This window comes from Daucus carota, chromosome 7, assembly GCF_001625215.2.
Source record: "Daucus carota subsp. sativus chromosome 7, DH1 v3.0, whole genome shotgun sequence".
NCBI lineage: Eukaryota > Viridiplantae > Streptophyta > Magnoliopsida > Apiales > Apiaceae > Daucus > Daucus carota.
Genome location: NC_030387.2, coordinates 31,331,299 through 31,347,101, shown reverse-complemented (window position 1 = coordinate 31,347,101; position 15,803 = coordinate 31,331,299). Strand labels below are relative to the sequence as shown.

The 15,803-nt window shown below is 40.7% G+C and overlaps 1 protein-coding gene across 18 annotated transcripts; it reads right to left on the bottom strand.

Annotated features, from left to right (window-relative positions):
- Positions 1-8,916: 8,916 nt before the first annotated feature.
- On the bottom strand, positions 8,917-15,045 carry LOC108195613 (uncharacterized). 18 transcript variants are annotated; one of them, XR_010285857.1, is made up of 10 exons: positions 14,696-15,027; positions 14,516-14,607; positions 13,389-13,545; positions 13,217-13,277; positions 12,919-12,965; positions 12,521-12,571; positions 11,160-11,366; positions 10,765-10,874; positions 9,824-9,919; positions 8,917-9,361 (listed from the first exon to the last, which is right to left on the bottom strand). XR_010285857.1 is itself a non-coding variant. In XM_064082195.1 (7 exons), exons 3-7 carry the CDS (start codon positions 13,481-13,483, stop codon positions 11,216-11,218), a joined length of 405 nt encoding a protein of 134 aa, XP_063938265.1. In that variant the 5' UTR covers positions 13,484-13,545; positions 14,516-14,607; positions 14,696-15,041; the 3' UTR covers positions 11,159-11,215. The 18 variants fall into 18 exon arrangements, 1 of the variants encoding a protein (XP_063938265.1); XR_010285855.1 differs by having other exon boundaries at positions 8,917-9,351; XR_010285856.1 differs by having other exon boundaries at positions 9,824-10,874.
- Positions 15,046-15,803: the final 758 nt, after the last annotated feature.

The following is a 15,803-nucleotide window of genomic DNA, read 5'->3' as shown; positions in this document are numbered from 1 at the left end:
CTCGGGTAATGCGTACCCGGGTTGATTGCTTATAATAGTTTTGTACTCAGAAATTTTTCTAAGTAATGTGAACAGGTGGATCCGGGCAACATCTACCCGGGTTGGTTTTTCTAAATAAATGATTGCACAAATGGACCCGGGTAGGTATTTCCCGTGTTGGCTGTTTTTTCTTGGCTTTTATACTTAGAAATTTTCCAAGTCAAATTGTTGAGTGGATGGACTCGGGTATGTCTTCCCGGGTTGGTTGTTTTCTTTGGCTTTTTATACTTAGAAATTTTCCAAGTTGAATGGACCCGGGCAACATCTACCCGGGTTGACTGCTTGACTGTATTTGCCTTCAGAATTTTTCCCAAGTACATGAAATGGATGGACCCGGGCAACCTCTACCCGGATTGATTGCTTTAATGCGTTTGTACTTAGAAAATTTTTCGATGTAAATGAAATGGATGGACCCGGGTTGATTGCTTTAATGAGTTTTTGGTTGCCTTAGAAATTTTCTAAGTAAATGGGATGGATAGACCCGGGTAGATCTTTCCCGGGTTGATTGCTTTATTTAGCTTTTATGCTTAGAAATTTTTTCCGAGTGATGGTATGGATGGACCCGGGTATGACATGCCCGGGTTGTATGCTTTCATTTGCTTTTTATACTTAGAAATCATTCTATGTTGAATGATTGCATGGATGGACCCGGGTAGATCCTTCCCGGGTTGGTTGTTGATATTGCTTGGTTGCCTTAGAAATTTTCTAAGTAAATAATAACATAGATTCATCGGCAGCAAAAGACTTCATTGATATTAACACTATTACACAGCTTTAGAACGATCAAAATACATGATTGCTTTTAGGGATATGTAGCTGTCTTCTAGGATCCTTGTCCTTCTTCCTCATTCTACTGGTAGAATTTTCTTAATCTGAGTCCGTGCCAGGTGTTAGATACTTCTGACCCGTCCATATGCTCCAATTTGTAGGTGCCCGGCCTTAGGACTTCTTTGACTTTGTAGGGGCCTTCCCACTTAGGCATCAGCTTGCCAGTGTTGGTTGGATCAGAGGCTTCGGTGTCTCGTAGGACCAGGTCTCCTGCTTGAAAATTTCTAACCCGGGATTTTTTGCTGAAGTGATCCCGGGTCTTCTCTTTGTATTTTTCCATCCTTGCGATTGCCTGGTCTCGGACCTCATCTACCAAGTCCAGGTTGACCCGGAGTCCTTCTTCATTCGCAATTTCATCAAAGTTGATTGCTCTGTAGGAAGGTGACCCGACTTCGATTGGGAGCATTGCCTCCGTTCCATAGGCCAATTTGAAGGGAGTTTCTCCGGTGCTTGTCCGAGGACTAGTTCGGTATGACCAGAGGACATGGGGTAGTTCTTCTGGCCACTTGCTCTTGCTTTCTTCAAGTCTTTTCTCAATTCCTCTCAGGAGGATCCGGTTGGTGACCTCGACCTGGCCATTTCCTTGAGGATAGGCGACTGAAGACTTCTTGTGCTTGATGCCTCTTTCAGCCAGGTAGCTTTCAAAGTCCGACCCTATGAACTGGGGTCCATTATCTGAGACCAGGACTCTTGGTAGCCCGAATCTCATCAGGATGTTGTCCATGAACCGGATGACATCTTGCTGATTGATTGTCCGCATTGCCTTGGCTTCAACCCACTTGGTCATATAATCAATGGAAACAAGCAAGTATCTGAGGTCTCCTTTAGCCCGGGGAAAGGGTCCCATGATGTCTATCCCCCATACAGCAAAGGGGATCGGGGATAAGACCGAGGAAGGTAGGACAGGGCTTACCCGGGGCACGTTGCTGAACAGTTGGCAATTTTTGCACTTCTTAACAAACTCGACGGCATCTTGATGAATTGTTGGCCAGTAGTAGCCTTGCCGGATGATTTTATATGCCAGGCCTTTTGCTGACATGTGATCTCCACAGATCCCTTCGTGAACTTCTCTCAGACAATATTCGGCTTCCTCCGGACCTATGCATTTCAGGATTGGGGATGAGTAGGTCCGGCGAAAGAGTGTTCCTTCTTCGACAAAAAACTTGGCCGCCTTAGCTTTCAGCCGTTGTGCTTTTCCCTTGTCTTCAGGTAACTCTCCCCTCTCTATGTAGTTGATCAGGGGAGTCATCCAGGTAGGGTTGTTGTTGATTTCGAAAATTTCTTCATGATCTATTGTTGGCTTGTGCAATTCCTCGAAATAGACCGAGCTATCCAGGTCTGCTGAATTTTGGACCAACCTGGAGAGGTTGTCCGCTTCAGCATTTTCTTCCCTGTTGACTTGCAAGATCCTGCACCCGGGGATCAGAGTGAGGTAACCTTTTACCAAGGCCTGATACTTGGTCAGGATCGGGTCTTTGGCAAGGTACTCCCCATTGGTCTGTCTGACCACGATCTGGGAATCACTGTAGATGGTGAGGTTCCGGATTGACAAGGTCCGGACCAACTTCAATCCCGCTAATAGGGCTTCATACTCTGCTTGATTGTTGGTTGCTGGGAAGTTGAAAGAGATTGCTGTTTTGATGGTGAACCCGTCCGGGCTCTTCAGGATTAGCCCGGCTCCTGACCTTTCGGTTGTTGAGGAGCCGTCAACATGGAGTATCCAAGACTCCGGGTTGGGTTCTACTGGAGCTTCCGGTTCGGTTTCCATAGGAGATGACTGGTTTTCTGGGAAGTTGCATTCCACTACAAAGTCTGCCAGGACCTGGGCTTTGACTGCTGTCCGGGGTAGGAAGGTTAGGCTGAACTGGCTAAGTTCGATCGCCCAGTTTACTAGTCTCCCGGAGATGTCTGGTTTGTGAATGATTTTCCTCAAAGGTTGGTCTGTGACGATCCTGATTTCTCTTCCTTGGAAGTAATGTCTGAGCTTTCTGGATGCGGTGATCAGTGCGAAAGCAAATTTCTCTAAGTTGGGGTATCTGGTCTCCGCATCTTTGAGGACCTGGCTGACATAGTAGACAGGCTTCTGCTTCCCGGCTTCTTCCCTGATCAGGGCTGCCCCAACGGCCAGAGGTCCGGCTGACAGGTATAGATAGAGAGGTTCTCCGGGTAAGGCTTTTGTCAGGATCGGGGGTTTGGACAGGTATGCTTTTATTTCGTCGAGAGCTCTTTGGCAATCCGGGCTCCATTCTACCAACTTCTGATTTTTTGCCCCTTTTAACAACTCAAAGAACGGTAGACATCTTTCAGCGAGTTTGGAGACAAATCTCCGAAGTGCTGCTAAAGACCCTGCTAGCTTTTGGACTTCTCTCTGAGTCTGAGGTGGTTGCATCTCTTGTACAGCTTTGATCTTCTCCGGGTTAGCCTCGATACCCCGGTTGCTTACCATGAAACCCAAAAACTTTCCAGCCTCTACCCCGAAGGTGCACTTGTCCGGATTGAGCTTTAGTTTAGTTCTTCTCATGTTCTCAAAACACTCTCTGAGATCTGAAATGTGACCCGGGACTGATGTAGATTTGGAGATGATGTCGTCGACGTAGCATTCCAAATTTCTTCCAAGTTGGTCCTTGAAAATCTCGTTCATTGCCTTCTGGTAAGTAGACCCGGCGTTCCTTAACCCGAAAGGCATCAGCTTGTAGGCATAGACTGCTCGGTGGGTTATGAAGGCTGTTTTGGCTATGTCCGCTGGGTTCATCTTGACCTGGTTGTACCCGGAGAAAGCGTCCATGAAACTTAGCATCAGGTGTCCGGACGTGGCATCGATAAGCTGGTCAATGCTTGGTAGAGGATAAGGGTCCTTGGGGCATGCCGCATTCAGATCCGTGTAGTCGACACACATCCTCCACTTTCCATTTGCTTTCTTGACCATGACTACGTTAGCTAGCCACTCCGGGTATTTGATCTCGCAGATGATATCCGCCTTCATCAATTTGCCAACCTCCTCGTCTATTGCCTTCTGCCTTTCTGGTGCGAAATTTCTTCGTTTTTGTTTGACTGGTTTCTTCTTGGGGTCCACATCCAGGCTGTGCATTGCTAGTGACTCGTCCAACCCGGGCATGTCGTCCGGGCTCCAGGCAAAGACATCTGCGTAGCTCCGAAGTAATTGGATGAGTTCTTCTTTAAAAACGGTATCCAAGCCTTTTCCAATTTTGATTTTTCTTGTCGGGTTGTCTTTTTCGATCAGGACCGACTCGGTCTCTACCGCAGCTTCGACCTTGGTTAGTTCTTGTGCTGAGATCATTTGCTGGATTCGGGCGTCAGTGTTCTTTTCCACGAAATCTTGAGCTGAGCTCATGGTTGCTTTTTGGTTGCTTTTTCTGGGATCAGGGTTGGTTGCTCCCGGGTTGATGTTACCCGGGTCGAGTTCGATCACCTGGACTTCTCCTTTGGGGTTTGTTTTCTGGTGAGGCCGATGTTTTTTGTTACTTCTCTGTTTTTGGAAGACGGTAGCCTTTCTCTTGTTGTCCATGTGGGTTTCCGCCATAACTAAGGCTTGGCTGTAACACACCCCGGCTGTTTCCGAATCTCCTTTGACTTCGCCTACCCCGAACGGAGTTGGGAATTTGAACTTCAGGTGCGTGACAGAGGTGATGGCTTCGATTTTGTTTAGGCCCGGGCGGCCAATAATCACATTGTAAGAGGAAGGAGTGTCTGTAACATAGAATTTGATCATATGGACGACCTGGGTTGGTGCTGTTCCAAAACAAACCGGGAGGTAAAGGGTGCCTAGGACCGGGACAATGCTGTTCCCGAATCCGTATAAGGGGTCCTCCCTGTAGTCGTTCATCCGGATGTTCCCTAGTTGCATTCGGTCCATGGTATGTTTGAACAAGATGTTTGCTGAAGAGCCGTTGTCAACTAGGATCCGTCTGACCTCATTCTCGGCTATATCCAAGGTTACCACCAGGGCTTGATTGTGACCCCGGGTGACACCCTCGAAGTCCTTGCTGCTGAAGGAGATGACTTGTTCGGGGAAGGCTTGGATGGACATGACTTCTTGACAGGAGTCCGGGCTGGGAGGAGGGGAACAGGATCCGCCCAATACTACGTTGACAATGTTCTTTTGTTTCCCCGAACCATCTCCCTTGTTTGCTGTATTCCGGGCTATATATTGCCCCATGTTTCCTTTGCTGATCTGTTCTTCAATGAAGTACTTGAGGGATATGCAATTTTCAGTTTTATGACCATGGGTACCATGGTAATCACAGTGCCTGTTGGTAGGTCTGCTTTCAGGAGGAGTTTGCATGGGTTTTGGTGGGTAGTAGAAGGGTTTATCCCGGACCTCTTTGAGTATGTCCTCGCGGGATCTGTTTAGAGGAGTCCACTCGGGCTCTGGTTTTGGTTCTCTGGTTGCTTTGTTTGGACCGGGGTCATTTCTGGACCCGGATCCCTGTTGGCTGGTTCTCTTAGAACCTGATTGCTGGATGAAGTTTGTTTGTCTGTCTGGCTTGAACTTCTTATCCTGATGATATTCTTTTCTGGGTCTATCTTCGACCCGTTTCCCTCTTGAGCTACCCTGTCTGGTCATTCTCATTGCTTGTAGCACATCGGTTTCCTTAATGAATTTTGCAGCCATGGCGTAAGCAGCTGCCAGGCTCTGGGGTTCTTTGTTGATCAGCTCGACCACATATCTCTCATTTTGTTCCGGGTCCAGGTTCCTTCGGAATATGCTCAGAGCTTCGCGCTCATCCAGGTTGGAAATTTTGTTGATTGCTTCCTGGAAACGTTTCATGTAGTCCGCGAGTGCCTCATTGTCATATTGGCGAACCGTTTCCAGGTGACACATATGGAGTTCGTGTGTCTTGTTTGCTCGAAACCTTCTGAGGAAGGCTTCCCTGAAATCTTTCCAGGACCCGATGCTCCGGGAGGGGATCCGGCTGAACCATCTTTGTGCCCCTCCCTTGAATGTGGAAGCGAAGAAACGGCACTTGGTCAGATCATTGTAGTAGTAGATCTGGGCTATCTGTTCGAAGTAGTGCAGGTGTTCTTCCGGGTCTCCCAGTCCATTGAAGGATTCAAAGTTGTAGTGCTTCATGCCTTTTTGTCGGGGGATGGACTCCAGGGAGTGGCTGAAAGGAGTCAGGGTTCCCCCAATTTCAAGCCCGGAGTCGTTCCCAATTTTCCTGTTGAGCTCGTTGATCATGTCTCTGAGGTTGGTTTGCCCCGGTCTCTCATCCTCGTCATCAGAGAGGAGTTCGGGTGTTGTTTCCTTTCGGTACCGCTTGGACCGGGATCCCTTTATCAATTTCTCTTCTTCGAGTTGCATCCGGATGGCAATTTTTTGTTCAAGTTTTTCCTCTTCCTCTTTTCGGATCTGTTCTTTTCTTTCAGCTAAGATTCTTAGCCGGGTTTCCTCACTATCCTTCTGTTTCTTTTTCTTGGCTTTGTCTCCGATCCGGTCGAAGACGGAACCCCGGGATTGACGGCTGTTCCCGGAGTCCTCGGACTCACCGATGTCCTCAAGTCTACGGTTTCTTTCCCGTCGATCATGGTACTGCCGGATGGCTTCAGCCAGCTCTACATTGGTGAGTTGGGATAGGTGGAGGGTGGTGACCGGGACATCGGTGTACTTGTACTGGTTTGCTTCGATCGTGACCCGGGCATCATTGGGGTTGATTGTTTGGTTCTCTTCCGGGTTCACATGTGTGAAAAGAGGTCCTGAGGCATGATCCTGGTTCGGGTTGTCCTGGTCTGTCTGAGGGTTGTCCGGGTTCTGGGGAAGACCCAGGTGGGAGCGTGTTCTTTTTGTCATGGTTTCGAGAACTCACACCGGTTATATGGTTGCTGTTTTGGTAGTAGTGCCAACAAATAGTATAGATAGTGACAGGATGACAAAAATAGTGTGTACAGGTAGTCAACTTACTATTTTCAGAAATACTATAAGTGGTTAAGTGACAAAATGTGACCAGGTGTGAGACAAAAAGATTTTATGTGCTACAGACAAGATTAGGGTTTTGCTCAGGCAGGGTTTGCTATCATGCACACATCAAGAAAAACCATGACTGAAGGTTTTGAGGAGCTGGGTGTTTTATGAAAGCTTACTAGTGTGATTTGGACCCCCGTTTCGGGGGTTTGTTGAAGAAGATGAGTCCAGTGGCACCGTGACCACAGGACAGAGGACACCTTCCCCTCCTTCTAGCGCCAAATGATAACTCCAATCTCCGACCCCGGTCCTTCCTCCGCCGTGGCTGGTGGTTCCGTGGTGCAGCTGCTGGATGGGTGCCTACAAAACAACGCCGGCGGGGGGGTTTTGCCCCGAAGCGCCTCCGGCGTGAGAGTAAGCGTGGGTTTCGGAAGGATAAAGATTAGAGAGAGTGTTATCTATATGTGGTGGGTGAAGGTGTTTGGCTGGTGGTTGCTGGTGGCTGAGAGTGTTTGAGTATATGCTGAGTGTAAGTGTGTGTATGAATGAGTGTGTAGAGAGTGAAGTTAAGTTAACCCCCAGACTCTTGATCCTTGGCCTATTTATAGGCCAAGGATTAGGGTTCGGGGGTGCATACCTGGATCCTGGTCCTACACGTGTAGGGGTTTGATCCCCTACACGTGTCCAGGCGTCAGCGCGGAAGTAGTATTTTGGAATGTTCCCTGGCTTGTCTCTATCTCCAGTAGTTGACCGTTATGCTTGTCTTTATCGTGTCAGTCTGTGCCTTGTGCAGCAAGTGTCGGCTGGTACATATGCACCCGGGCAAGTAATGGGTTTTACTGTACCCGGGTAAGGAATCTTCTTGTCCGGGTCAAGTGGACCGAGAAGCCTAGAGGACGTCTCTCGGGGCTGGAGGCTATCGGAAATGGGAGCCTCTTATAGGACCCGGGTCCTGGAGCAACCGGGTATCACCCTATCACAAGGCACGGGCCTGTATCTATATATCGAAATTAATGTTTTGTAAAATAATTTAAATAGTTTTATAATTACTAAAACAATAAAGAATAATATCTCATTATTCCAACTGTATCTTTTATATGCAATATAATTTATAATATTTCACTCAATTTTTATAAATCAATTTTTTTTAAAAAGAAAAGTTAGATTGAAACCCACTATTATATTGGAAACCCGAATATCATGCATGTTCTACAAGTATTATTTTGTATAACACTATATTTTATAATTTTCTAATTACAAGACATACTACAAAATGTCGGATACGAAGTGGTTTTCATAAAACTTAAACTGATATAAAACAATGCTAACTAATCGACTAAAAAAGACAGTGACGATCAATTCAAGCACAACGATCAACAAAATCAAATTGAACATAGATGTATATCTAAATTCAACCTTAATATTTACTTGAAAAAGAGATATGAATCATGAATTTGACAAGTATTTTAAATAAAAAAGAATGATTGTGATTACACCAAGACACAAATTCTTGATTAAGTTTTAAGTTCGAAATTAAATGTCAATTTGTCACTACTTTAAAAAAACGTATTAAGAGGCCAATTAAGTTGCAGTTAAACGGCATCTCCGTCTAAAGCGCTTCGCTTTTGTACTAAGCATGTGAGTAAGTATTGTTTAAAAATTAAGATTAAGTGGTCCTTAAGTGGAATAAACCGGTCAAAATGATGTTGAGTTGCTAATTTTTAAATTTTAAAAAATTATTTTTTATAATGTTATTGTAAGAATATTTAAAAATTTTAAGGAATATATACCCCCTCATTCCCACTCATTTCTATACATTTTTTCATTGCTCGGTACGCATTTTAAAACTTTCATAAAATATAATTCTATAACTTATTTTTAAATTATTTTTTTTTCAGAATAAAAATTTTAATATCAAATTTTGATTCAAAAAAAGAAATCTTAATTAAAAATAAGTTATAAAATTAAATTTTACAGGAGTCAACTTCCTCCACTAATAGACCAGAAGATGATAAGTTGAAATTCCTGCCCTTTTTAGCCCGACTTATGTGAACATTCTTTATTAGAAAAAATAAAAAGAAAGGCACCAATTCTGGCAGCATGAGTCCAACTAAATCAAGATTTAGATATGCTAGAGTAAGCAAACATAAGGCTCCACTCATATTATAATCCAAGTCCCCTTCATTGTCACATAATCAAATGGAACATATACATCACAAAGTTCACAAAAAATACAACTTTGTAGATTAAACAAAAAAGTATGAATTCAGTAGAAAGAGACCAAGGTACATATGATACGATGATGCGATGATACGAGCAGTGATCTATTCTTGTTAGTGACAAATATGTCTGACATCTTAATTGTTCCCCCTTCTTCTCGGCTTTCACTAAAATAGCGGAGCCCTAAGAACAATGGAAAATGGACGTGATATATCCTAGATTTTTATACAGCATACATAATCTAGTATAAAGACCTAAAGCTTCCACGAACGACAATTCCTCTCTTAGCTGTCATGGCTCAACCATCTCTTTGCCAAATTATTAAAACACCAGGAAGAAGAGTTCTGTAATGTACTTCACATTTGTCAAGGGTTAGTGGTTATCATAGTATAAGAAGTTGAGCAACATGAAAGCAAGCACGAACAACCAATAAGTGACCACAACTCGACCAGAAGCTTTATTCATTCTAATAAAAGTTACTAAATTCCTTTGTGATGGCAACTATCTGAAACTTTTTTTATTACAGAAACAAAGAAGTAAAGCGTCAAATCCGGCATCCTTAATCGGGCTTAATCAAGTTTTAGATACGCTAAAGACTAAGCAAACATAAGGGCTCTACGCCTCTATTCATGTTATATACTCCAAGTGCCCTTGGTTGTTGACACTGACAACATTCACTCTATGTCACTACTCTATAAGAAAGCCGGAGAAGGCAAGAATGCAAGTTATCTCATGTTTTTCTACATTATTCTTCACAATCAGCCAAAGAGATAAATTCTACGAAATGCACAATTTTATAACTAAAAAAAGGATTACCTAAACAATGTAACATCCGCATTGTATAAATTACTCATTCTTCTGGGGGGGGCTTGTTTCACCAAACCATCTTTGGGGGATCAAATCCAGTCCCACCTGGGAGACATAAAATCTTTTACAAATATGAGCACATTACTAAAGTTAGAGGGTACTCCCTTAAAGTAAGAAAGGAACAGAAAGAAACAAATATTGGGAGTTAATAGTAATTATAAAAGGTTTTTTTACCATATTCAAGGATAAAGAAAAGTACAATTTTAAAAACCGTCATCCATCTCCCATTTCTTTTGTTTAGTACTAAAATATAGATTATTTTAAAAAAAATATTATTAATCTTTCAAATTATAGCTAAAATTGCTTTTTAGTTAATTATATTCAATGTACATGATTTGAAATTTAAAAAAATAATAATAATTTATGTAAAATGATTTATGCAACTTCCAGAACCACATGTGAACACCTTTGGATTGAAGTCAACTCTCAGGATATATTCCATTCTGAAAAATGGAAATCCTCTCATGTTATTTCTAATACTCTAATATTCAGCCCCATGATTTTTAAATGAATAGCTTCTTCATTAAGAGAAATCATATGGGTAGGAGCTCTATTTTGAGTCTAAAACAATTTCAAATTTCGTTCTTGCTAGATAAAATAGCCTATGCTATCCAAAGCCAACTTACTAACCACATGCGCTAACAATTTTAATTTCCATCGCTCGAAGCATGCTCGATAATATGATTCCATGAATTATGATCAGTAAATAGCGAATGTTTCTGTTTAAAATTATCCCAGATTTGACGACTAAACCAACACTGGAAGACAGATGGCCTACTAAATGTGATGGGTGTTACCAAAACACACCCTTCACATTCTTCCTGGCTGCAGAATTGCATCACCAGTGCAAGTTTAACAATGCATGAAGGCTAAATGACAAGAAACGTCACCTGATTCCAAATTGGCTCACCAGGAGAACCAATGACAGTTGTCTGACTGTTCTTTTTACTACGTATGACTTGATCTCCCAATTTTAGAATAACATACGGGTCTGTCTTTCCTGAAAGATAGTAAATATAAATATTAAGATATTATAAAAGCAGGACACAAGAGTCATCCTAAGTGTCTATTAGTGCCAAATTATCTGATCAGCCTTGCAGTGATGAAGTAATGGACATCTTTATCTCAATGTTTCATTAACCACACTATCTAGATTAAGCAGAATTTATCCTGGGATTTTCGGTAAGTGTAGCAAACAAAAATTCATTCAGCTCGGACAGAAAAAAAGGAAGTTGTCCTAACTTTTAATTGTAAAAAAAAGTTGAAACTGAGAAACAACTAGTACCAGGAAAAACATAAAAGAGCTTTCTAGCATCTACAAGGGTAACCGGTAATTTCCCCTCATAGTCCTTGTTGCCTTCTTGTACTTCTCCAGACCGAAAAGCAGTGGGAAGGGGACCAACTGCTTTTCCCTTCTGGAAATCCAAAAACAATCTTCTTTGGACGAACAAATAGTCGTAGTAAATCCTCGGTCAAAAGCTTCGTCAAAAACCTATAGGCACCAGTCAACACACATTCAAAACAATATTATCATAGTGATTGTAATTAACATTCACTTGAACACACAGTAAAATTGACAAAAGGAAACACCCCTTGGTTGCAATTTAATATTTAATAAACAAAATAATAGTTTGATTAAATATCCCAAAATCAGTTCACGTAAATATATTTTGTGTAAATTAACTAATTATCGACATTTAATTTTTTTGTATAAATGAATTAGTTAAAAAAGAAATTAATGAGGGGGTAGAAATACCATATTAATATTTATGCGAGAGGTTGTATCCATTTTTGGTGACCCGAGAATTGGGTTGTTAGATATGGTGTGTCCAAGCATGGCGGATCGTGAATTTGGGAAGCCAAACAAAAGCTAGTCAATAGAGGTACTGTAAGCTTAAATTGTGTTTCTAAGCTATTTGTTACGTTGTACAAGACTATAATCAAGTTTATCTAGTCTTTTAGGATGTAGTTCATTAGCATGATTCTTAAAATTTGGTGTAAATAATATTTTAGCGATAAATGTACCACTGACAATTTCCTACATATTAAGATCATTCATCCGATTCATTTACATCTCAATATGGAAAATATTAATTTCAACTTCTTTCGTTCATATGATAATGAGACTCTTGAAAATTTTATATTTTATATTTCTTATTTCTTAACTTATCTGTTAGTGATACAACACTGTTTTTTTGTACACACAATAATGAAAAAGTATTGAAGAACCTAAGAAAGTAAAGGATGAGGTACTTAGTCGAGAAACATTCTAACATAGTTGAAGTAGAAGGAAGTCCAATCGATTATAATATTATTAAATGAACAACATTTGTGTAGATCCAATCAACTTTGAAAATTAATTGATTATACTCTACTTCTATATATTAATGGCAACCAAGAGTAAAAAGAGCCTTAATGGCTGTGAAATTATTATTTTATCCCTAAAAATTATAAATTTTTAGAAATGCCTTTCCTAAGTAATTTAAGCTAAAAATAGATAAATATGTTATTATTGAGAGAACCATTTTAATGGCTGCGAAATTACAATTTTATCCCTAAAAATTATAAAATTTCAGAAATGCCATTCGTAAGTAATTTATGCTAAAACCAGATTAACATATTATTATCGAGGATCGAACCCTTTACCTTAAAAAGCTTATATGCAGGTGCATCATGCATGCATGCCTTCCATCTTTTCTGTGGCATTAAAAAAGTTTTGAAGACGAGAAAGAAACCTTCCTCATTCTAGCTAAGAGCAAACCAACATCAGTCTTTTCTAACATGAACAGAGTTATGTCAATAATGTTGCTCCCACCAATATAACCCCATGTGTAAGTGCAGATGAAGAAATGTCAATAATTTCCAATTGCCTTAGAGCCAACTTTTAGTTGCTTAGATTATGCCCCTAGTCACATATCAAGATAATTACAAGTAAAAGATGTTTAATCGCCTTACTTAAGTACTTTATTTCAGATAAAACCGCACATAGAGACCTGGCCCAAATGGCTAGTGAAAAGTATAAATTTACAAGTTCAGAGTCTTACATTTTTTGAGTTGTCGTCCCCGGCTTTGGAAAGATAAGAGCTGGGATCTGTAGACAGCAATTACATATGATTACACAACTGGAGGGGCCTCTTGATTAGTATAATAGCAAAACAGCTCGCCCTCAGTGTACATTTCTTCTACCATTGGCTTCCAGAGGCGCACTCGGGCGTTTATGAACCAATTAGACACCTGGAATTATGCTACTATTAACCCGTTCACCATGAAAGTTCACCATGAAAATTACATAAATAATAAATCATAAAAAAGCATTTGACAAGTAAACCAGTGACGAGGTACCTGACTCCTACTAAGAATTGTTTGCTTCGCGAGCATATGTTTGTCTGAGTCTTTGGGATAACTGCACAGAAGTCACCAAATATTCACGAACTTAGGTATGCTTATAAATAGGGTGAGTTGTATGAAGAGAATGAAATGAGTGCACAACGCTAAATCTGTAACTTTTCCTTACGGGTGGAGGAATTGCTCAAATAGCCAAGCACGAAGAACTGAAACAGAACGTTTTGGCAACTGTCTCTGAGGTCTCCAAGCATTGTGCTGGATCATTCCCAACTGTTGAAGAGCTCTCTGTTGCCTGAGCTGATTATTTATAAATTTAAGCCTTGAACCTAGCAGCAAAAGAATAGCACATAAAGGTGTCACAGTAGGTCCAGTTTAGTATCACGGCCTTATACCCATCCGCAGTAGTGACAATTGGAATTTGTGACATGAAAAGTGTGAATATCACAACAGGTTTTATACAAGGAAATGTCTTCCCCCTCATTTTATATCATAAAATTCCAAAGAGTAGATATGTGACTAAAGTGCACATCGGTTAAGGATTTTAAAAAATGATTGAAAAGTCACCGGAGAAAAAAAGGTAACTGCAAGTAATATCCCCAATTTTAATTGGAAATGACAAGATCTGATCTAAATGTGGTAATAGCCTGATAAAAAATTCGGTTCATCATATTCCACTGACCAACTTGTGGAAGACAATCTTTCTCATGACCTGTCCATGCCATCAATCTAATTGTATTTGGAGTCGTCGTAATTGAATTTACAATTCAAAAGTTAAAGTGCCAAAGAAGATATTAACATATACAGGGAAATAGATACCCAGTTCCTCACCCTGCATATGTCAAAACAAAGTGTGAATTTCACATCGTAGACTGCAGAGTACGCAAAGACAAGAAAGGATGGCACTGTGCAGAACTAACCTAAAGTTAAAGGGTAAAGGTCAGCTTCAAATTTATATGAATGGCGATCTAAGCTTCTGCTGAAGTGCGAAACAACTACTTATAAAATATTTTTGATATAAGCTCTTAATCACGTGGAATACCAGACTAATGCAGGTGGGTGTAACTTTAGGAATCTAAGGACGTCTGTTGGCTGATCATCTTGATTCTCCCCATAACATTTATGTGTTTGCTATGAAAGCCTAATCATATTTATAGATTCATACATCTGTTACTCTGAGATTTACACTCAGAATAAACTTATTCAAAAAGTAATTAAAGAGGAATTAAGCTTGAATGGTCATAACACAAGCGATAAAATGAAAGTATGCATAATCATGTGCAAAACCTAAAAGCTAACCTCGCTCAAACTTTTAATTGTCAATTCGTGAAGCACAGGCTGTTCTGGCACCCTCAGCCACCTGCTAAGTTAGACTCGAACGATTTGAATAACTAATATCAACACAAAAACAAAAACACTTTTTACATATATTTATTACAATACCAAAATTCCCAATTCTAAAAACAGTAATAATCAAACCTGGTTCTACTATGGCTGTATTGCAGACTAACGACGGAACCTGATCATCCCCCCGCATCAACTACGATAAGAAATGACAAACCCTGAACAAAGTTATATTCCTGAGTTTGATAAACCCCAAGTTCAGGGTGTATCAAACTCCTTGAGAAATTAATAAACCCTAAACCTGAATATGTCTCGCGTCCTTCACCCACTCAAACTCAAGGTTTGTAATCACTATAAAACACAATAATATTCCCGTTTGTCTCCGATTGAATTCCATTAGCCATGTGTATATCTTTGATTGTCTCTGCGTCGATGGCGATTCTTTTCCCTAGCGGTGATTTATTCGGGGGTTACCGAGCATGGCATTTTTGTAATAATGTAATAGTTAAGGGTAAAAAGGGGATTTCACGTGCCTTTTCTGAGCTCTTTTTGCCCCTTGTCGGCATATAATATATAGAAGTAGATGTCATTGTACTATATGATCGGTGGTTTATTAATAATGCATCTTAGCTTTGACTGCTCTTCATCTTCTTTGGCTTATGTTATTGAGATTTGGTTTCTGATGGTGTAGAAATGGCCGACGCAATAGTATCTTTCGCAGTTGAAAGACTTGGAGATCTGTTAATCTCTGAATCTAAACTCTTATACGGAGTGACCAACCAATTGAACGAGGTCCGTCGTGACCTCAAGCGAATGCAGAATTTCTTAAAAGAGATGACAAGGCTGTCGTATACCTATCAAATAAAAATCCCAACAAATCCTCCTAACAATGTAGCAGGGTAAGTCGGAGTCGATCCCACATAGACAAATGTGTCAAACACTAGTTATTTCTGACCAATTTCAACTAAGCAAAGAACACAATAATATTTTAGAGATGATTATACTAATTATACGAAAGCAAATATGAATTTTATCAATTAATTAAAACATCCAGAATTAAGTATCCCCACTAGCATGAATCAATGCAATTACGATTCCCTACCCCAATCAATCAAATATATTACTCAAAAGGAAAGATGCGCCCTATAAAATACCATTAACCTCTTACGAGTTAACCCCGGATTATGGATCTACTCACTCATAATTAAACTAACAAAACACAAGATGTAATAAAAACGCATAA